At 43.3% G+C, this 21260-nt stretch overlaps 1 protein-coding gene across 1 annotated transcript; it reads left to right on the plus strand.

Annotated features, from left to right (window-relative positions):
• Window positions 1-494: 494 nt before the first annotated feature.
• Rsl1d1 (ribosomal L1 domain containing 1) lies at window positions 495-15918 on the plus strand. The gene is made up of 9 exons (XM_005391158.2): window positions 495-653; window positions 1345-1484; window positions 4822-4957; window positions 5491-5639; window positions 5727-5828; window positions 7700-7793; window positions 8084-8209; window positions 11220-11495; window positions 15293-15918. The coding sequence occupies exons 1-9, from the start codon at window positions 561-563 to the stop codon at window positions 15590-15592; spliced, it is 1416 nt and encodes a 471-aa protein (XP_005391215.1). The 5' UTR covers window positions 495-560; the 3' UTR covers window positions 15593-15918.
• Window positions 15919-21260: the final 5342 nt, after the last annotated feature.

The raw sequence follows: 21260 nt of genomic DNA on the forward strand, positions 1-21260 counted from the left end.
TCTTACCTCCCGCCTCTCTGGGAGACCATAAGCTCCGAGGGTCCGTCCGGATCTGATTCATCTTGGGAGCCTCACGCCGGATAACGGTGCACCTGGTGCTTCAGTTCCGTATTTCAAGGAATCCCCACCAGCCAGGAGGAGGCGTCACCTAGAGTCCCTCTGCAGGAGGGTGGCAGAGTCAGGACGCTGCACTCTTCCCTGCGCGCCGCAGAGCAGATCACACTGGGTGGCCAGACAGGGTACTTCTTCCACCTCAAGGCGATTTCTCAATTTTCTTCGTGGAAGAGCGACAAGGGTCGACGAGTCCCGCGCTTCGTGGAACGGAAGAAGCGGCGCTGCTTCAGCAAAGAGGCTGTGACTGAAGGCCTAAGCGACTAAGACCTTTAGCGCCCATCCAGACCGACTGCGCGACGCTGGGAACTCAAACTGCGCGCCCTCCCGGAAATGACGCACAAAACTCGGATCCTGCCCCTTGATTTCCGGTTCCGGGCCTCGCTTACGCCTGCGCACAGGAATCCAGCTCCTGAGTAGTCCGCCTGTTTGCACGAGGTGTGAGCGAAATGGAGGACTCGTCTTCCGCCCAAGAGTCGGCTTTACCCACCACCTCGACTCCCGCGGAGCTGACCTCACTAGAGCAGCTGGACAAAGAGCAGGTGAGTGCCCCTGAGGAGATAGGTTTCGAAGCAAAGTACCCTTGACCCTTGTAAGGCCGGGAGGTCGCAAGGTGAGGCCGGGAAACATATAGCGGGCTCCGTGCCCCCATGGACGCCCCCGGAGCCCTGGCGGCGGGGGGGTGGTGTCTCTTGCTGGCCGTGCCTGTTTATTCGCACGATGGACGCCTGCTTCGCCGACACCTGCAGTCTGGCCCTCTTAAATTGGATTGCGAGTATAGCTCGGGATTTTGCGGTGGGTTTGACGAGGCTTTGTTTTCCTACCGTTTGGCCTTAGCCAAGTCTTTAAATAACTTTGCAAGAGTTATTTAAAATGGGCTCTTCTCGCCGTTCTCCAGGATCGCAGGAGGTAATCCGTGTGAACTCCTGTGGCACGTAGCGCTCTGTAAACGCTACGTGCTGTTTCGCGCTTTTCCTGAGATAACTGCCTTGCTCATTTGAGGTTAGGAGAAGCTGTTCCCATCTGGCCCAATCCCAAGAAAAGGCGCCTTTCTGTAGGCAGGTGCTAGACGCGTGTGCTTAGGCATTGTGGATGGACTGACTGAGTATAAACTGCAGCACCCTAAAAGAAAGTAGTAAAAGTTGCCTATTACAGACAGTGGATGGGGGGGAAATGTGTGTGTGTGGTGTCCAATTATTTTGAGAAAATTAACTTGTGTATCTATACTTGCAGATTAGAAAGGCAGTGGAAGCTTTGTTGACACATTCTAAGTCCAGGAAGAACAAAAATGGATTGCTTTTGAATGAAAATGAAAATTTATTTTTAATGGTGGTACTATGGAAAATTCCAGGAAAAGAACTGAGGGTCAGATTGTAAGTTCTGTTTTTCAGTTTGTGCTCTTTTTATATGCTTATTCCTTCTTTGTACCTTTAACAGTTGCAGCTTAGTTTCTAAGGGAAACTTTGCAAACTCAAGATAAAAATTTAAGATGAAAGCCTGGTGTGGTGGCACACCTGTAATACCAGCGCTCCGGAGGCTGAGGCAGGAGGATTGTTGCAAGTTGGAGACCAGCCTGGGCTGCAAAGTGAGCTCAAGGCCAACCCGAACTGCACATTAGACCCTGTCCTGAAAGACATACATACATACATACATACATAAATAAATAAAACAAAAAAATTAAGATCAAAGAAAATAACTAGTGTTAAAAGAACTGTAGGAATTTAGATATGTTAAAATTTTTCAGAAATTCCAGTTTTCTGGGTGGGGGGATGTCTTTTGGTTTAAAACCTACTGCCTGGGCTGGGGATTTAGCTCAGCGGCAAAAGCGCCTGCCTGGCAAGCGCAAGGTCGTGAGTTCGGTTCCCGGTACCGGAGAAAAACCAAAAAAAAAAAAAAAAAAAAAACCTACTGCCTGACAGGTTGAAGGTAGCATAAGTATCTTCTGTTTTTTAGTGGAACGTGTTAATTTTAATCATACTAAAATGGGTGTCTGAGGACCCAAGCTCACCCCTTAAAGGGACTGTTAAAAACCTGACAATGAACTTTCCATAGGAAAAAAACCCCTGTATTCTTACTGCTAGGAGCCTTAGATTCTCTTTCTATAGAGTTGGCAAATTTAGCAAATAAAAAGATTTCTTAGTATAAATAGATTCTAGGCATTATTCAGGACCTACTTAGACTAAAAGAGATTTTTTGGAGCTGGACGTGTGGCACACATCTATAATTCAGAGGGTTGCAAGTTTGAGACCAGCCTGGGTAACTTACTTGTTGCAGAAAACTAATATCAAATCAAAGGAAAGACTCTCTGTATTGAGGAGTTAGAAGGCAAGTTTTAGTATGTTAGCAGGCTGGGGAACCCGGAGGTTCAAATCATCAGCCCAGAATCGGGTTTGAGTTCAGTTTAAATATGGTTTGCAAGTGGGAAGTACAAACCTGATAGCAGGTTATTACATGATTGGTTTTATGGAATACAAGTACTGTCATACATTGTCAGGCAGAATTATACAGGAACATTTTGGGAGGGAGGGAGCCTGAAAAGAGTAGGTAGATTTGAAAGTGGCCTTGAGTGGGCCAGTCTTCCCCAAACATGATGTCCTTGAAGTCCTTGAACCTGAAGCAAGTTGGAATCACCGCGTATTTTTAAAACACAAGCTAGACACAGTTTGACTCTACACATTATTGAGGGGGAACATCTGGGCCTAAAAAGTGAAGGCTACACGAATGCAGTAAGCTAACTGTGGTCACAGGCCTCTAATTGATTTCTAAGTTTTGCTATAACATGCCTACAAGTCTGCTATTCTATAAATGTGCCCTTATATCCCCCCCTGTTTTGATTATAGAGGAAACTCTTTCTTCAGTACTAAGGAGCTGGCAAGGCGAAATGACTTGTAAAAGGAGTTGGTGGTGCATAGCTTTAAAGTGTTTAGTCAGGGAGTGACTCCATGAGGGGAGAAAACCTAAAGACCCCCACCAGGAAGAGCCTCCCATAGATTAGGAACCCTGTGTTCAAGGTGTTTCCATTAGCTGATGGGAGTTTTTTCTTCATATTTCCAACTTGTTAGCGTAGTAACAATATTCTTCCTCTAGGAAGAGGCAGGTACCTCCATATTGGGCTGTTAGGAGATCTAAGGCTCTGATTTTGGAGAATAACTGCAGTTAATGAGTATATCTATCCTGCAGTGTGTCTGTTGAGGTCTGTACGTTAGCAAAATCTCCAGTAATCTGTGCATTTAATTGTGAGTATTGTTGATTTCTGACTTTTACTATAGTATGCCTACAAGTCTGCTATTCTATAAAAGTGTGCCCTTACATAATGGCTTAGGGAGATCATGTCTCAGAATTTAAAGGGGGAGGGCTCTGTGTGGGCACAGCTCAGTTCAAAGACCTTAGGTTCAACCCCCAGTACCATGTAAAACAAAACATTTTGTTAGCCTGAAGCTCAGATTTAACTGAGTGTCCTGTAGTCTATCAGTCCTGCCTTTCTGCCAGAGTCTGCTCTGGTTAAGAAAGCAGTTTACTGGGATAGGTTTTCTTTTCCCTCAAAAAAGTGGGATGGTTAGAAAGAGGAAAGATACTTTCCATTCCTAGATTGTCTTACCCGATACTCAGCCAGATCCATATTCAGCCAGTTGTTTATATTCTGCTTGCTTGCTTTCTTCTACATCTTTACTCTGCCAGTTTTCCCCTCTGGAAAGCCTTTCCTGTTCTCTAGGATATATACCCAACTGCTTGACTCTAGGGTGTGCTGTCACCTACTTACAGCATGTACTGTCTCGTATGGTGAGTTATACTCCTGTGTATAGTGTATGTTTTGATTATAGAAATACTGTTTCTTCAGAACACTTGGGCTAAGAAATGACTTGTGTTATTGTTCAAGACTTAGTGTAACAGTACATGTTTGTTGGTTGGTCCCTCTTGGCTCGTTTCATGTTTTCGGTTCCAACTCAAATTCTGTTATTTATGGAGCTAAGACTTTTTAAGAAGATAAGGGTCTAAGCCTGAACTTCATCAGTACTGAACTGATGAAATGAAGTTAATTGGAGTCAGAATTTCTTGTGTTTTTTTTTGGTTTTGGTTTTTCTCCGGTACCGGGAACCGAACTCATGACCTTGCGCTTGCCAGGCAGGCGTTTTTTGCCGCTGAGCTAAATCCCCAGCCCCTGAAATGAAGTTAATTGTATCGCATGAAATTACATATGCTTGTGTAGCAATAGATAACAGGTATAGTAATTACATATGCACTATTTGGGTGTGTTTGATTACATTTTAATTTGTTATATCCCAAATATTAATTAATATTTTGGCCTATGGGTGTTTTTTGGTGATATATTGACTTTTTTTGTTGTTATTGTTTCTTGTTTGTTTGGTTTTTGGTGATACTAGGGATTGTAACCAGGGGCTGCACAATGAGCTGTATCCCCACACATATTTTAATTTTTATTTTGGGACAGGATCTCACTAAGTTGCTAAGTTGCCCAGAATAGACTGGAACTTGCAGTCAGGATGCTTCAGCCTCCCAGAGTCCTGAGGTTACAGGCATGCACTACCATGTCTGGCTCTTAAAGAGATATTTCTTCAGTGTTGTACTCACCTAAATAGCTTGAATAAAGGTTATTAAAATGACAGTAAATATATATTCTGAGTGATAATAAATATGTATATTGTCTATAATAATGTTTTACTTCCTGTCTCTATCTTGTGTATTTTGCAGGTCCTTGCCTCATGGTATTCGATCAGATTTGTCAGAAATCTGTTTATTTACCAAGGATGAACTCCAGTCACCTGAACAGACAGAACGCTTCTATAGAAAGCTTTTGAACAAACATGGAATTAAAACAATTTCTCGGGTAGGAAGCAGGTTAACATTTTCAAATCATTTAAAAGATGCAATTCAAATGAAGCAAATATAACACAGTGTTCTATTTTATAGTATTTTTCGCTCTCTAATTTGTTGTAGCTCTAGGTAGGGTGTATTCCATCTTGTCTCCAATGGAAGAGCTGTTGAGGTTTGTGACCTAAAAGCTAAATGTATACATCAGGAACTTTTATATCTTGCAGATTATTTTTAAATTTCTCATTTTTTGTCATTCTTCTGTACTTGCAGAACATCATTTTTCTGTCCCTAACTCTCCCTCTTTTGTAGTTGTTGGTATATTTGTCCTTATTACCCTCTGGCTCTTTAGCTAGGATCCTTTGTCATAGTGTCCCCCAGCATTTAGCATACTGCTTGGCAGTATGCTGAAGATAGTAGATCTTAGATACTCATGTGTTCACTGAACTGTGAGAGGTGTGGTTCTAGGACATTTTAAAATCTGAGTACAAATTGTTGCCTTCTCCTTATTCGAGTTCTTTATGTATTTGTACTTTTCATGTTTTCTAGATTATCCCTTTCCGAACTTTAAAAACAGAGTATAAAGCCTATGAAGCCAAGCTCCAACTCCTGAATAGTTTTGACTTCTTCCTTACTGATGAAAGAATTAGGCGGCTTTTGCCCTCGCACATAGGAAGACATTTCTATCAAAGGAAAAAGTAGGTTTCTCAGTAGTGACTAAACTTCAGCAGCATGGAAATGTAGGTGTGTACACACTGTATTCTGATGCCTGTGTCCTCCTGTAGAGTTCCAGTATCTGTAAACCTGCTGGCCAAGAATTTATCAGAAGAGATCAACAACTCCCTAGGTGGGACTGTCTTAAACATCTCCAAAAGTGGTTCTTGCAGGTAGGTGACACCACTTACATATGCTTCTTTCAGTCTTACACTTCGTAGTGATTTGATCTACTTTTTGAAAAGGCAGTGTTAATGAGACCAGCCCTTCTGTTGAAACTGAAATTCCTTCCTTAGAAGTATTCAGTTCTCTGGTACAGTGCTGTCCTTTAGAACCTACTAGAATCTTCTGCTCTCGTGGCAGTTGTCTTTGTCTGAGATGACTCTGACAGGAGCCACTGGCTGTAGTGACTGCTGAGTACTTGACATGTGTCTGCTGTGTCTGAGTAACTTTTTTTGTTTCTGAGTAACTTTTAAAGTATTCTGTGATTTAATTAAATAAGCATATATGGCTAAGGCTGGTGGTTATCATATTGGACAGTCTAAATACTAGAGCAAAGAGAATAAGATTAATGCTTAGAGAATATTAGCAGTTCTCAGTTTGCATACTATCTTTTAAAGTAAGGATCCACCTTGGTCTTGGTTTAATTTTGTCTTAATAAATTCAGTGTCCATCCGGAACCATCAAACTGCCCTGTGTCTGTTTTGTCCTTTTTTTGAGACAGGGTCTCGCTCTGCAGTTCAGGCCAACTTTGAGCTCACTTTGTAGCCCAGGCTGGTCTCAAACTCACAGCGATTCTCCTGCCTCAGCCTCCCAAGTGCCGGGATTATAGGTGTGTGCGCCACCACACCCGGCCTGTTCTGTCCTTTTGATTTAATCTTACCCATGATACTGAGGTAGATGGAGCCCCTACACCTAGACTTGGATGGCAGAAAAGACCTTTGAGGGCAATAATTGCTTTCCAGCCTGAGCTAGGCAGAGAATGTGAAGTGGGCAGTTTGTCTCCAGGTAAAGCTGAGCTTGGTGTGGGTGGGCTCTGGAGTTGCCTTCTGCCATGCAATGGGCCTGGGGGATGCCCCTTGGTTGGTGCAATTAAGTAGTTAACAAGAGTTAATCGTTGGGCCTGGACCTCCTATCCATGGCTCATGGGATCAGTGAGTAGTTGGAAGGAGGAAACAGTGTCATGAAGACAGATGAAAGAGTTAGTCTCCTGCTGCTGAAGATTTTTTAAGCCAAACAACTATAGCTGAAGGCAACTGAAGAAAAACACTTCTACGTCATTCCTTCATCTGTTTTCTTGCTTTTCCCTAATAAATAGTATAGTTCCTTGTCTTCTTTTGTCTTCCCCACACCCTCCTTTTTTTCCTGCCTGGAAGCCAAAGCCATCCTGACTGGCAGAAGGCTCATCCTCATAGGCAGTAGGCTAACAGGCGCATAAGTGGACAGTGCCAACCTCTGGTGGAGTGAGGTGTGAGAGCCCCGGCCCTGGCTCATCCTTTCGCTCCCGTGGCAGGAGGTGTGCTGGCAGGGCAGTTTCAGGCCAGGAGCACAGCGGGGCTTCCTGCTTGGTGCCTGTCCACACTCTGCTTCAGCTCAAGGGGTGGTTTGGCTCCTACAGAAGACACTGTTACATAAGTGATAGGAATTTTTTACCGTAGAAGGTAGGCAGCTGGGTCACAGCAGAATTGTAAGGTGGCAGGTGACTCTCCCTGAGGTAGCTCCTCTCACAGCAGCTAAGGGCCTGCCCACACACCTGTGGATTTTCTAGGAAGGAGTTAGAACCTTCTCCAGCTCTGCCTACTCACCCTCCCACTCTCACTCCATTAGTGCCAGCTTAGGAATTACCTGTTTACGGTAGGACACTTCATCTCAGTGAAAGAAATTCCTAGAACATAAGAGGTCTTCCTTTAAAATTTGTTTTGAGTCTAAAACTTTTAATGTTTGTACCTTTTAAATAATACCTTTAGGATTACATTCATTTCTCACAAATCTGCCAGTGCCTTATTTTGTAAAATTCTTTGTCTGCTGCTGTATTGAATTTCAGTGCTGTACGCATTGGTCACACTGGGATGCAGGCTCAAGACGTCACTGAAAACATCGTTGCTGTGGCAGAAAGTCTTTCAAAAAAATTGCCAGAGGTATGATCTGATATGGGCAATGGTTGATTGTTCATTCAAAGTAAGGTAGTATCCTGTGTCTGTAATCCCAGCTACTCAGGAGGCTGGGGCAAGACAATCACAAGTTGAAGGCTGACCTGGACAGCTTGGTGAAACCCTGTCTCGGTATAAAATTTTAAGAAGTTCTGTGGATACATTGCTTCCAGCTCAATGGGCCTAACATGGGAGAGGCCCTGATTTCCATCCCCAATACTACCCCAAGAAAAGGTAAACTAAATATAGATAACATTCTTTTCTTTTTTTCTTTCCAGAAGTGGGAAAGTGTGAAACTCCTGTTTGTGAAAACTGGGAAGTCCGTTTCCCTTCCCATCTTTTCCTCATTTATCTCTTACCGGAATGAGAACAGCAAAATGGTCATCCGTAAGCTGAAGGAAAAGGTTAGTAGAATTTTAAATAGTGAATGAGCTTCATAAGCAAATTAGTAAACTGGGCCGTCATTAGGGAGAACTAGATTGCTGCTCCTGCTGACACTTCCAGTGTCATTTACTGGTTTCCCAGGGTTGTGCTTTTGGCTCATTGTTCCCATTTTGTATAGGTAATGAGTTAGTAATTTGTGTAAATAAGTAAGGCACATGAAGATAAAAATACCTTGCGTTTTAATCTTTGAGGAAGAGGCTAACTAGAAGGAGCCGCCTTTTGCAGAGGCAAAGAAGAAATAAGAGAGGAAAACCAAAATGGTTTATCGGTTACTGCTACTGATGGGCAAAACAAAGGTGGGGAGGCCTCTGAGGTAAAGTCTATGATTAGCATTTACAAAGCCCTGAGTTCAAATCCCAAGACCTGGAAGGGAAAATCTAAGGCTTATTGGAGTGGTAGCTCAATGACAGAGCACTTGCCTAGCATGCTGGAGACCCTGGTTTGATCCTTAGCAGTAGGCCGGGGGTGGAATTGAAGCTCAACCTGTGGGTACATTGGGGCTTTGGGTTGGGGGACATCAAGATGTAAGCCATAGTGCTGGGCATGGTGGCGCACTAATCCCAGCACTCTGGAGGCTGAGGCAGGAGAATCATTGCGAGTTCACGACCAGGCTGGGCTACAAAGTGAGCTCAAGACCAGCTCAAGGCCGGCCTGAACTGCATAGCGAGACCCTGTCTCAAAAAGACAAAAAAAAAAAAAAAAAAAAAGATACAAGCCATAGCAATAGGGAAAGGACAGCTTTCTGCAAAGAATTTGTATTCCTTTCTGCCAGGCATGTACCTCTTAGCCCAGGGTGAACCTAAAGTACATTCCAGGCCGGAGGTATTCTAGAGATTCTAACCAAGCCATTACTATAAATAGGCATGGGCTGTACTTCTGTTCACTTGTACATTGATGATGCCGTGCCTTGGAGTCCTGGAATATTGTGAAAGGGTTTCCTTGTAGAATCTTTACAAGGGATTCCCTAGTGTGCATAACTGGGATTTGATTTCTCTCTACTTCATCCTCTTTCCATCCCACATAGCTGTTAAGGGTTAGGAAATTCCCAGATAAGGCAAAAATGGCTTCGGTGCCCACCTACCTCTTAAGACAAGTTTATCTTGCTTTTGTACTTGTTTTCTTCAGGAAAATGACCCAAAATAACATAAAACTGCTCTTACTGGAAACACAGGATCTGAATTTTTTCTTTTTTTTTTTTTTTGGTTTTTCTCCGGTACCGGGAACCGAACTCACGACCTTGCGCTTGCCAGGCAGGCGCTTTTGCCGTTGAGCTAAATCCCCAGCTCCTGAATTTTTTCTTTATGTCAGCAGATACAGTGGCAGACATTGTGGAGAGGTTGAAATTATTCATTAAAATGGAATTTGACACTAGTGTAGATTTCACATAACAATACCCTAGTAGAAAAAATGAACTGCTACCTGCCTACATTTTTCACTGTTTTGTTTTTTTTTTTTAAATTTTAAAGAGTAAAAGAAGGATAATATAATAATAGGGGGGGCTTACCAAATTACAGACAAAGTGGTAGGAAATTACCAATGGTTATTGTTTTACATATTGTTATCTACAAGATAGTTTCTCAGGAAAACAAATAGACAAATGATAGTGAGTTACAGACAAAAGAGGTAGGAGATTATCAATAGTTGTTGTACTATACTTAGGTATCTTCAAAGTGGCTTCTAAAGAATATAAATAGAACTATACATGAGTGACCTACTGAATAATCATTCAATAATTCTCAGTGGTTGTTGTAGGAAACACATAATAATAAACATGGATCCATTTATGAAATAGCATAGGAACAATGCAAACATTACAGAGTTATGGACAGATTAGTAGGAAAATATCAATGACTGCTGTAATACATGGTGGTATCTTCAAAGTGGTTTCTCAGGAAGACAGAGATACACAAGAAGGCTCTAACAAGTAGTTACAGCGTAAGGGTTGTCAAAAATCAAGTGAGCCGTGTGGGCCAAAGCCATTTTTTGTAGCATTTTCTCTCCAGCCTCCCATCGCATTGGGACCCCACAACCAGTTAGTATCCTCTCCCCAACTGTCAGCACACGCAGCAGGAATCCTGCTGCAGACTTCTCCGGAGCTCCACCACAGCCTGTACTGTCAGGGGAAGAATGGCCTCCAGTGAGTCTCTGCAGGGATTGTGCAAGGTCCTCCTGGTTTACAGCTTCCAAGCGGCTCTCGTGACCCCAGTCCACAGGACCTCTGACTCCATGGGCTTAGTCTGCATTCTCATGTTCTCTGAGTCCTTGTTCAGCAGCTGCTCCTTCGCTGGCTCTGGACCTTTCTGGTTCTCAATGGCAGGAGCAAGAGTGTCCCATTGTATGGCATGTTGTTCAAAGTTTGAATGATTCACACACGTCCGTGGGTGGGCATCTGCAGTCTTTGCATGGTGGGCCAATTGTGTCACTGTTTCCCTGTGTCATGATAGCTCTCAATTGAGCGGCGGCAGCCGGCCTATGGGCCGGCGCGCAACAGCACCCGCCGCCGCATGGCTCCTCATGCGCCGGGGCTCCTCCCTCCGGGAGCCCATGAGGCAGGAAGCTAGCCAGCCGGAAGACCGGCGCTCCCCACCCATTTTTCACTGTTTTAACATTCAGCTTCAACTTAAAGTAGAGAAAAATGGCTGGGGAGTGGTGGTGCAGTTTTACTGACTGGTCGTACTGTATAATTCAGCATTGTTCATTACTCACCTTTATGAGATTAAAATTTTTGCTAACTATGTGCATACTCCAGATAGCCAGCTTCTGAAATAACAATACACAATTTACTAATAAGATGCATCTCTGTTTGAGAGTCAACAATTTGGAACTGTGGTTCAAGTTCTGATAATGGGGTACAAACTACAAGTCTAGGCTCTTTAGCTTAGTAACAATCAGAACTGCTAGTACTAAATCTGTACCTTTTTTTTTATAGTAGTATTCCATGCTGAAATTATGCCTGGTATTTTTTATTAGGAGGCTAAGAAAAAAGAGAAAGAACAAAAACTTCGTGAGAAACGGAAGTTGAAGAGAGAAAAGAAAAAGTTAAAGGAGAAAGCTAAGAAGGCTACATCAGCCGTAACTAAAGGAAGCGTGGCACCTAAAACTAAAGGTGCTTCCGTGAAGAGCCGTGGGTCCCAGAAGAAAAAGACGGGCAAAGTAAAAGCCCAAGTTAAAGTGACAAATGAATCTGATGATGAAATTCCACAACTGGTACCAATAGTTGAGACTCCAGTAAAAGAAAATGTTGAGGTATTTATATCAGCTTTTAATACTCATAAAGAAATGTTTGGTGGCCACTGTAGGGCAGGCAGGCACTGTTTTAAGTGATGAATGAGGGAAAATACTAGAATAAACTAGAAGAACCATGAAGGCAGTTAACTGTGATTACTTTTTCTTGTGAATGTCAGTGGAATGTAATCATGTGTCACTTCATGGCAAGGATACCCTGAAAAATGTATCGCAAAGCAAGTGTGAACATCACAGGACGTGGGTAACACAGACAGGAATGGAATAGGTCTGTGATGGGGAGCTGTGCTGTCGTGAGCTGTGCAAGACGCAGGGCTGGGAGGCTGCTGCTGGTGGAATATGGTACTGTTTTACAGTAAACTTTTATAAATAGGAGTGCAGTCTAAGATGGTAAAAAAAATATATAGGCAGAAGCCAGATGTGAGGGCACATGCCTGTAATCATAGAACTCAGGGAGACCAAGGCAGGAAGGTCTCAAGATCAGGACTGGTCTGGACAACTGAGTGAGATGCTGTCTCAAAAACTGAGTAAAGAAGGGCTGGAGTAGATGAGTGGATGTACTTCAAGACCATAATATTAAGTGAAATAAATCAGACACACAAGCTTAAATATCAGGGTTTCTCTTATACCATACATAAAGATGAAAATGAAAGGTAGTTGGAAGTAGAGATGTCTTTCAGATGGGAAAGGGAACAAGAGACAGAAGGAGCAGGGAGGGCTGGGAACAGTAGGGGATGAGAAAAGAATTAAGATGGGATATGTCCATGTACCAGGTGCCCGTGATAAATGTAATCTTAAGTACTGCAAATGTATACTTAAGAAAGTGGCAGGGGCACTGGGGATGTGGTTCGGTATGAAGGCCCCAAGATTAATCCCCACTACTAAAAAAAAAGCATGGTATCATAAATAGGCAAACCAGTAACATGGCATTTCTCATTATCGAGTATCCTGTGCTGTGCATAGTTCTTTGTGCATATAAACAGGTTTGTTTATACCAGCATCACCACAAACACATGAATGTGTTGTGCTGTATTATGATGGCCACAGAGTCACTAGGCAGTAAGACTCTTCCAGCTCGTTAAAGTCTTACTGGATTCCTTTGGTCTGTCTTTGACCAAAATGTAATTATGCAGCAGAAACAACTTTTTATGTACCTTGGAATCAAGGAAAGAAGACTTGACGTGGTTTTTAATTTGAAGAAGCATTTCCTGTGGATTTAAACAGCAAACTAGGTGGGCTGCGTGTGGTGACACATGCCTCTGATCCCAGCACTCAGGAGGCTGGGGCAAGAGGACCCCTGTGAATTTGAGGCCATTCTGGGCTTCCTAGTGAGTTTGAGGCCAGTCTGGACTATATAGCAAGACGCTGTCACAAAAAAACAAAAACACAGAAAGCAGACCAGGGAGGAGATTTGAAGGTGTACTTGTGAATGTGACTACAAATTGGCACATCAGTAACGTCGGAAAACTTTCCAGGACAAACTTGGATGCTGGATCCTGTCTCTCCCTCCCCCTCTGTCTCCCTCCCTCTCTCTCCCTCTCCCTCCCTCTCTCTCCCTCTTTCTCCCTCTCTCTCCCTCTCTCTCCCTCTCTCTCCCTCTCTCTCCCTCTCTCTCCCTCTCTCTTCCTGTCCTCTCTCTCCCTCCCTCTCTCACATACATACACACACCCACACACCCTCTTGGGGGTTTGTGAGTAGATACTTTAAAATGACCATGATTATTTTTTTGACTCTCTGATAAATGTTTCTCCTTATAGTCATGGTGTCTGTCCAGTGATTAGGGGATGATCTCTTGAAAATGAGAGGGAAGCCAGGTGTGATGGCGAGCCTGGCAAGCCCCTATAACCCCAGCAGGAACCTGATGCAGGAGGATCACAGATTCAAGCCTAGCCTGGGGAACATAGCAAGGGCCTCTCTCAAAATAAAAAATAAGTCTAGGATACAGCTTAGTGCTAATATCCTGTGTTCAGCCCCCGGTACTATCAGGAAAAAAAAACCCAAAAAGGGAGTTGTAGGTTCCTAAGAGACTGGAAGGCTTCCCTGGTGTTCAGAGAACATTCACTGCCCTATGGGCAGAGCCTGCAGCGGGTGTGGCTGAGGGCCCTGGAAGGGTGGTACAGGGGCCCAGGGCTGTTGGTGTGCTTGACCTGTTTCAGACTGGTAACAGTACCCTTAGAATTTTCATCTACTGGTGAAAGTGTTTTTTATAAAGAGATTCCAGAGAACAGTTGAGTATTGAAATATACTTGAAATTAACGAGCAAACATAATAATAAAATGTTTTTACAAAAAGTAAGCTGTTTTTGTTACAGTGTGACTGGCAGGTGATGTGTTAGAAATTAGATGAGGAAAGTGTAGTTGGCTGGATCATGTGTAATGAATTTTGGAAACATTCACACCTTCTGAACTCATCTCAAAAATAGGATAATAATATATGGTAGTGTCATAATTGTTTACTATGGAGGAAGCAAAAGGAGAGAGTGTCATATCTTTGTAATAGCTTATTACAGTCACTAGACATCCTTAATAAGAGTATATGAAGCTGGCGTGGTGGCACACACCTGTAGTCCTAGCATTCCAGAGGCTGAGGCAGGAGGATTGTTGTGAGTTTGAGGCCATCCTGGCAAAAAGTGAGTTCAAGAAACAGCGTGAACTGCATAGTGAGACCCTGTCTCAAAAAGACCAAAAAAAAAATAAAGTTTATAATGTCTGGGAAATAATGGAATAATTAGCAGAAAAAGGGTAGACTACTCTGTTATACGTACTTACGGGGGTAAATAATAGAAATATTAATGATAAACTAGGATTCCTGGGTGTGGTGATATACCTGTATTCTTAGCATTCTGGGAAGCTGAGGCAGGAGGGTTACAAGGTTGAGCTCAGGCAAGTAAGTGAGACTGTCTCAGAGTTATAAGGGATTGGGGACATAGATCAGTGCAAAAGTTCAGGGTTCAGTCCCCAGTACTTCCCCTCCTGCAATATACACACAGAGTCCACCAAAAAAAATAGACGTATTTCAGCAGTTTACTTTGCTAATAAAGGTCTGGAATGTAATGACGACTACTTTCAGCACCTCTTGTAATTATAGAGGCCAAAGGTGACTTGTATTAATCTCATGATACCTTAATAAATATAGTATTAAAATATTTATACAAGTTTTTCTGATGTATACATTTTTTGAGGACTGCGTGTGTGTATATACACACAGCCAGATTATTGGATAGTTACATAGTTGATGTTCAATTTTTCTATAAAAATGAAACCGATATTTAAATTTCTGTTCTTTGTCTTTGTCTGAGCCTGCTTCTAAGCTAGGCTGCAGAGTGCATGGCTAGATTCTCACCAGCAGTCACCTGGGCTGGTTGGAAAACCCAGGATTCCTGGGATATAATGTGCTGCCCTCCAAGAGCCTCTGAGTTTAGCTGTGGGGAGTGGGTTTTTCTAACAGGCACCCAGCTGGACTTTATATGCAGTTTGAGCACCCTCTACCCAACCCACCTGCAAAAGATTTATAACCCAGGTGGGACAGTGTCAGCGTAGGGCACTCTCCCGCTCTGCCCACTGCACTTGCTTCCAGGATTCTGCTCTCACAGGAAACCAGGGAGACTCCAGTGTCCTTTTCAGTCTTTAATGATAGAAAATGGCCATTCCGTGGGTCTTCGTGCAGAAGTTATCATTATGGAATATAACTAACAAAAGCTGTTGGGGTTGGAATGCCAGGCTTTGTTGTTGCTTGGGTTTTTTATTTTTTTATTTTATTTTTTTCTATTTGTTCAGGCTTAACTCTCTTCTTTTTCTTAGGTGCAAAAACATGTCCCAGGGAAGAAGTCTCCAAAAAAGAGTCCTGCTCCCAACACACCGCAGGGCAAGAAGAGAAAGGCCCTACCAGCTGCTGAGGCCCCGGGCGCAGGTCCAGGGAAGAAGCCCAAAATGGGACAGAAGAAGAAACAAAGAAAATCCTCACCAGGGAAGAAAGATCTGAGACAGACTCCAAAAAAGCCAGAGGCCAAGCTCTTCATCCCTGCTAATAAATCTGCAAAGAAAGCTCCCCATACCCCTAAACAGTTGCCAAAAGAATCCAAAGTGCCCCAGTCAACCTAAAATTGGTGACTCACCCAGAAGGAAATAGTAGTTACTTGTCTGTTGGAAAATCCTTTGTTCCTGAGCTCAGTCCACTGCACCATTCAAAATAAATGAGTGAAAACACTTGGCTTCTGATCCACCATTGCAGCCTTCCTCAAAAGTGAGGCATGGATCTAAATATCTTTCAGACCTCCACAAGTAACTCCAACGTGTGTTTAGTTATAAGAAACACTGGTTAAAGTCTTTAATCACTCTTTTGTGTAATTGCTAATGTCAGACAAAATGAATGCTCCTCCATGTTTGTGATTTTTATTATTAAAGTGTAATGTTTGCCTCTGAGTAGACATACTGTTGGCATTCTGTATCTCAAGGATTTGACTGAAAGGGCTGTGGTGTGACCCATTTGCTCGTCTGCTCTAAATGATACATTTGCAGGGCTCCATTACTCTTGTTAGTGCAGAGGGTCCCGAAGCAGCTAGTGAGGGCTAGGCACAGTGGTACAATGCCCCCAGGTTCAATCTCTAGTACAGTAGGATGGGAAAGAAGACAAAACAGGTATGGTGCACACCTGTAATTCTAGCACTCTTGAGGGGCTGAGGCAGGAGGATAAGTTCAAGGCCAGTGTGGCCAACTTAAGACATTTGCCTCAAAGAGGCCTGTGGGTATAGAATTAGAGTACTTGGCTAGCAGGTACCAGGCCCTGGGGTCAACCCCATTATGGGGAGGAGAGGGAATAAAAAAATACAAGCAGTTTCCTTTTAATCCTAGATTTTAATCTCTCAACGCTTAAAATGATTATTGCCTGTTGATAAAACTCGTACAAGGCATTTTGTATACATGAAGTAACAGATGGGGCATAATTCTGACTCCGTGAAAAACGTTAGCTTTCCAAAAGGCATTAGTTGAGGACGTGCAAATACACTTGACTTTTCATTATAGATTTCCACAACAGTCTCAAAAGCTTCATTGAACTCATCCATTCGACTACCAAGTCGCATCCATTTTCCTTGTATTCCTGCAGCCATGTCTACTCAACCTGTTAGCCACCTGAGTTCCTACAGGCTGCCAAGCAGTGCTACACTTGGGAAGTGAATGCACAACATGACAATTGAAGAGCGGGGTCTGGCTAGTGCAGACTCGGGATTCTGATACAATAAGCACTTGGGCTCCAGTGGCCCTGATGCCTAGGAAGCATCTTCCATTGCAAAGTAATTTTAGATGTATTTTTGGGAGGGTGTGCTGTTGGAGATGGGAAAAATACTGAAACCTCCAGTTATCCTCATCACCTACTGAGTGAGAAAAGGAGTACCAGAAACATGAGCTAGTGGGATAGGGCCAGGGATATAGCTCAGCAGCACAGCGCCTGCCTGGCAAGCGCAAGTGAGTTTGATTCCTGGTACCAAAAAAAAAAAAGGATGAAAAGTCAGTACCTGTACCCAGGAACGCGTGCACCCATCAAGCAGAGCCTAAGTGATTATGAACTAAACTTCAACATGTAAATAGTCATGTGTCTATAAAAAGAAAGCTGAGCCAGGAATGGTAGCACACACTTACAATCCCAGCACTCGGGAGGCTGAAGCAAGAGGATCGTTGGAGTTTGAGGCCAGCCTGGGCTACAAAGTGAGCTCAAGGCCAGCCTGAACTGCATATCGAGACTTGTCTCAGAAAAAAGCTGGGCGTGGTGGTAGGTGCCTGTAATTTCAGCACTCAGAACTGAGGCAGGAGGGTTGCAAGTTTGACCCCAGCCTGGGTAATCAGTGATCCAGTGAGACCTGACCTCAAAGTACAAAATAAAAAGTGCTGAGATGAGGGTCAGCCAGTGCAAAAACCCTGGGTTCTGTCCTCAGTAGCTTGAAAGTAAAGAAAAAGTATTTGTTTTTAAAAAATTTACGTATTTATCATTTAAAAGACAACATATCAACATTCATTTTAAACCATTAAACTAGCTTCTCAAAACCAACCCAAAACCTTGTATACTTTCCTAGAAAGAATCTATACACAAGTTCATTAGGAGAAAAGGTGGTGTAGCTCAGTGGTAGAGCACTTGCCTCACATGTATGAGTCCCTGTGTTCTGTGCCAGCACTGCAACACACAGCCACACAGGGCCTCGTGTGCCTGTGCACGCAGTCCTATGTGACACAGGCTGTATGGCTGTCACTTTTCTCACTTAGTTATCGTAAGCTTTTTTCACTGTCCATGTTTATGCCACATAATTGGCTCCGTAACCTTGGCCAGGAATACTGATGGACGCTCTTCCCCTAGTCCTCTCCATCTGTCTCTGGTTCTTTGTGAATGTGAGAAAGGCTTCATTAAACACCCATGTTAGCGTATATGTGCATAGAAGTATGCATAGGGGTCAAGGATGCACACATACAATTTTGAAAGATGTTACTTTTAAAAGCCTATACAGGGGCTGGGGATTTAGCTCAGTGGCAAAAGCGCCTGCCTGGCAAGCGCAAGGTCGTGAGTTCGGTTCCCGGTACCAGAGAAAAACCAAAAAAAAAAAAAAAAAAAAGCCTATACAAAAAATAAAAGTGTATGTCTTAGTTACTTTATCTTGTTGCTCAGACAAAATACCTGAAGCCCAGAGTTAAAGGAAGAAAGGTTTATTTAGTTCACAGTTTGTAGACGTTTCAGTTTATGGCTGGCTCCAAGGCAGGATGGCATGGCAGAGGAGAAATAGTTCTTGGCAGGCAGAAGACAGCAAAACCAAGCAAGCAAGGGAGCTTCTCAGCGTCTTTCTGTCCCTTTTATACTCTTATCTAGGCTACTGGGATTAGGGCAGTGCCACACCAATCCGTGGTCTGATTCAGTGATCACACACCCTTACTCCCAGCATCACACACACACTCTAGACACACCCATTTCTGAAAAACCCCCACCTGTGACACAGGAGGCTTTGGGGGGACACCTAGACAAAGCCATAATAGTGTACAACCGTTTGTGATTTTTTAATACACTTCTTTGATATCAATATTGTCAAATTTTCATATTTGTAGACTTGTTTGACTTTAATTCACATTTCCCTGATGGAATTGGACATGTTTCTTCCAACTGTGTTATTGTGGTAACACATAACATATAATTTTGTATCCTAAACTTTTTGCTTTCTTTTCTTTTTTTTTTAAATTCAGGACCTTCCTATGTACTCTAGGCTGGCACTGAACTCATTATATGACCAGGCTGGCCTCAAAATCATGATCCTCCTGCTTCAGCCTCTTAAGTGCTAGGACTACACACTACCACAATGCCTGGCCTATCCTGACCTTTTTTTTGGACACAGGGTCTCACTATCTGGCTGGCCTTCAACTCACTGTACATCCCAGGCTGCTCTCAAACTCAGTGATCCTCTCACCTTAGCCTCCCAATCCCTGGGACTACAGGTCTGTGCCACCATGCCCGGCCATTACCTTTGGAAATGTACAGGTCATTGGCAGTAAGTGCATTCACACTGTAGTGCAACCAATCTTCAGACCATTGTGGTCCCGAACTTAGAAATCTGGAACTTTGTACCCATTAAACAACTCTCCAGCCCCCAGAAACTGCCTTCTGTCTCTGAATCTGGCTACTCTACATACCACATATAGGTGGACTCATACAATATTAATCTTTTTGTATTGGCCTCAGACTCAAAGTGACCCTCCTGCCTCAGCCTCCCATGTGTGTACTGGAATTACAGACTTGTGCCACCATGCCCAGCTAGAAGTTCCCTTTTAAAGCAGAATAATCTACAGTCTAGATAAGTCACATGTTTATCCATTTATCTGTCCATGGTCACACGAGTATACCAATATATCCTCAAGACTCTACATCAATTCTTTCAAGTATATACCCAGATGTGGACTGCTAAATCATGCGGAGATTCCATTTTGATTTCTTGAATTGAATGCTGTTATCCACAGCAGCTATGTAATGCTACAACCGGTGATGCACAAGGATCCTTTGTCCATATCTTCATCACCGCGAATCTCACACTTTCCTCTAATCGTTAGCTAGGTATTACAAACAGTTTTTTCCTGTACAGGAGATAGAATTGAGATAATTAAGGACCAGTGGGCTGGCACAGTGATGGCCCGGAAGCCTGGGGTGGCAAAATAAGACCGCGGGGGCAGCAACTCTTACCCTTTGTAGCATAGCGTGTTTCTCCAGACCCATCTTGAGAACGTGGTAAAACCACAAAAGCAGAAGGTTTGCACGGAATGAGCAACCTGAGGAAGCCATCTAACTTCATTTGCTCTTAGCTTAAAATCACTAATTTGGGAGGTCACATGGCAAGTCAGTAATTGAGTTTCCTACCAGCTTTGCTGCAGACAACACTGCGAGCATGTGGATTATGATGACAGTGTCCTGGGTTGCTTTCCAGGGACCGGAAGGCTGCTTCTGCTGAGACGCTGACCCTTCATTCAGGCCTGTAGATGTCCGATGGGTGAAGAATCTGAGGTGAATGGCTTCACATCTCTGCCTTTACACTGTGTGTGTCTCCTCTGCTGTTGTACCCTTTGAGTCAGATTCTTCCCACCTCTCTACATGGACGTGCTGATAATTTAAAAATGCTTTGTCTAACACTGTGATACAGAATGAGCTTGGCCTATTGCCCGTCAGAGCTGGAATGTGTTTCCTCCACTCAACTGTACTTTCTCAAGCAGTGCAAGCAGCAAAAATCCTTCAGCTTTACCATAAGTCAGGATGTTTCTGTAAAATGATTGTTGGTGTCCGAGTACCGTAGCAGTTCCTGAGCAAAGGCAAGCCTGGGAGGTTTGTGCAGGATAATGGCAGCAGACACACCAAAACTCAACATCTTCAGGGACAAGGTGAATGCGACACCACATAGTACAATTCCACAACAAGAAACAAAAATCTTTTGGAACTGTGCCCCTGGCCAATGGAAATAAATGCTTGTAATCCCAGAACTCTGTGAGGCTGAGGCAGGAGGATCACAAGTTCCAGCACAGGTTGGGAATTTTAGGAATAAGCTATGTTTTGTTTTGTTTTGTTTTGTTTTGTTTTGTCTTTTTTGGAGACAGGGTCTCGCTATGCAGTTCAGGCTGGCCCTGAGCTCACTTTGTATCCTAGGCTAGTCTCGAACTTGCAGTGATCCTCCTGCCTCAGCCTCCTAAGTGCTGGGATTATAGGCATGTGCCACCACATCTGGCATCAACAAACTATCTTAAAGGGGGAAAATTTTTATTTTTTAAAGGGCTGAGTATGTAGCTCAGTGGTAGAATGCTTGCCTGGCATGGTAGAGGTCCTGGGTTGGATTTCCTGGCTCCACAAATAAAAAAATAAATTAAAAACGATCCTTTGGAATGTAGCCCAACATTTCTTAAAAAGGACACAAGACCAGTGTGCGGGCAAGTACCAGTATTCCCAGTTACTCGAGAGGGTGAGGCAGAAGGAGCACAAGTTCACTGGATAAACTATCCAGGTCCTACATCAAGAAAAGAAAGTGAAATATAGTGTCAATGTAGAACACATGTCCACAGACAAGTACATGAGTGTTTTTGGTAGCATGATTCATAATAGACAAGCAGGACAAACTCAGTATCCTCCAAACGACCAACAGATGCTGGAAATATGATAAGTGCATGCAGTAAAATATTATTATTCAGCCATAAAAGGAACAATTTTTTTTTTTTTTTTTGGTTTCTTTTTCCGGTACTGGGAACCAAACCCATGACCTTGTGC

The sequence above is a fragment of the Chinchilla lanigera genome, unplaced genomic scaffold (assembly GCF_000276665.1).
Source record: "Chinchilla lanigera isolate Chin_1 unplaced genomic scaffold, ChiLan1.0 scaffold00041, whole genome shotgun sequence".
Taxonomy (NCBI): Eukaryota; Metazoa; Chordata; class Mammalia; order Rodentia; family Chinchillidae; genus Chinchilla; species Chinchilla lanigera.

Bases quoted from the DNA above. Each gene is read 5' to 3' on its own strand.
- Rsl1d1 (XM_005391158.2), top strand. From the start codon at position 561: ATGGAGGACTCGTCTTCCGCCCAAGAGTCGGCTTTACCCACCACCTCG. The intron at 654-1,344 runs GTGAGTGCCCCT...CTATACTTGCAG, and splicing joins AGCAGCTGGACAAAGAGCAG to ATTAGAAAGGCAGTGGAAGC. The intron at 5,829-7,699 runs GTAGGTGACACC...ATTGAATTTCAG, and splicing joins TCCAAAAGTGGTTCTTGCAG to TGCTGTACGCATTGGTCACA.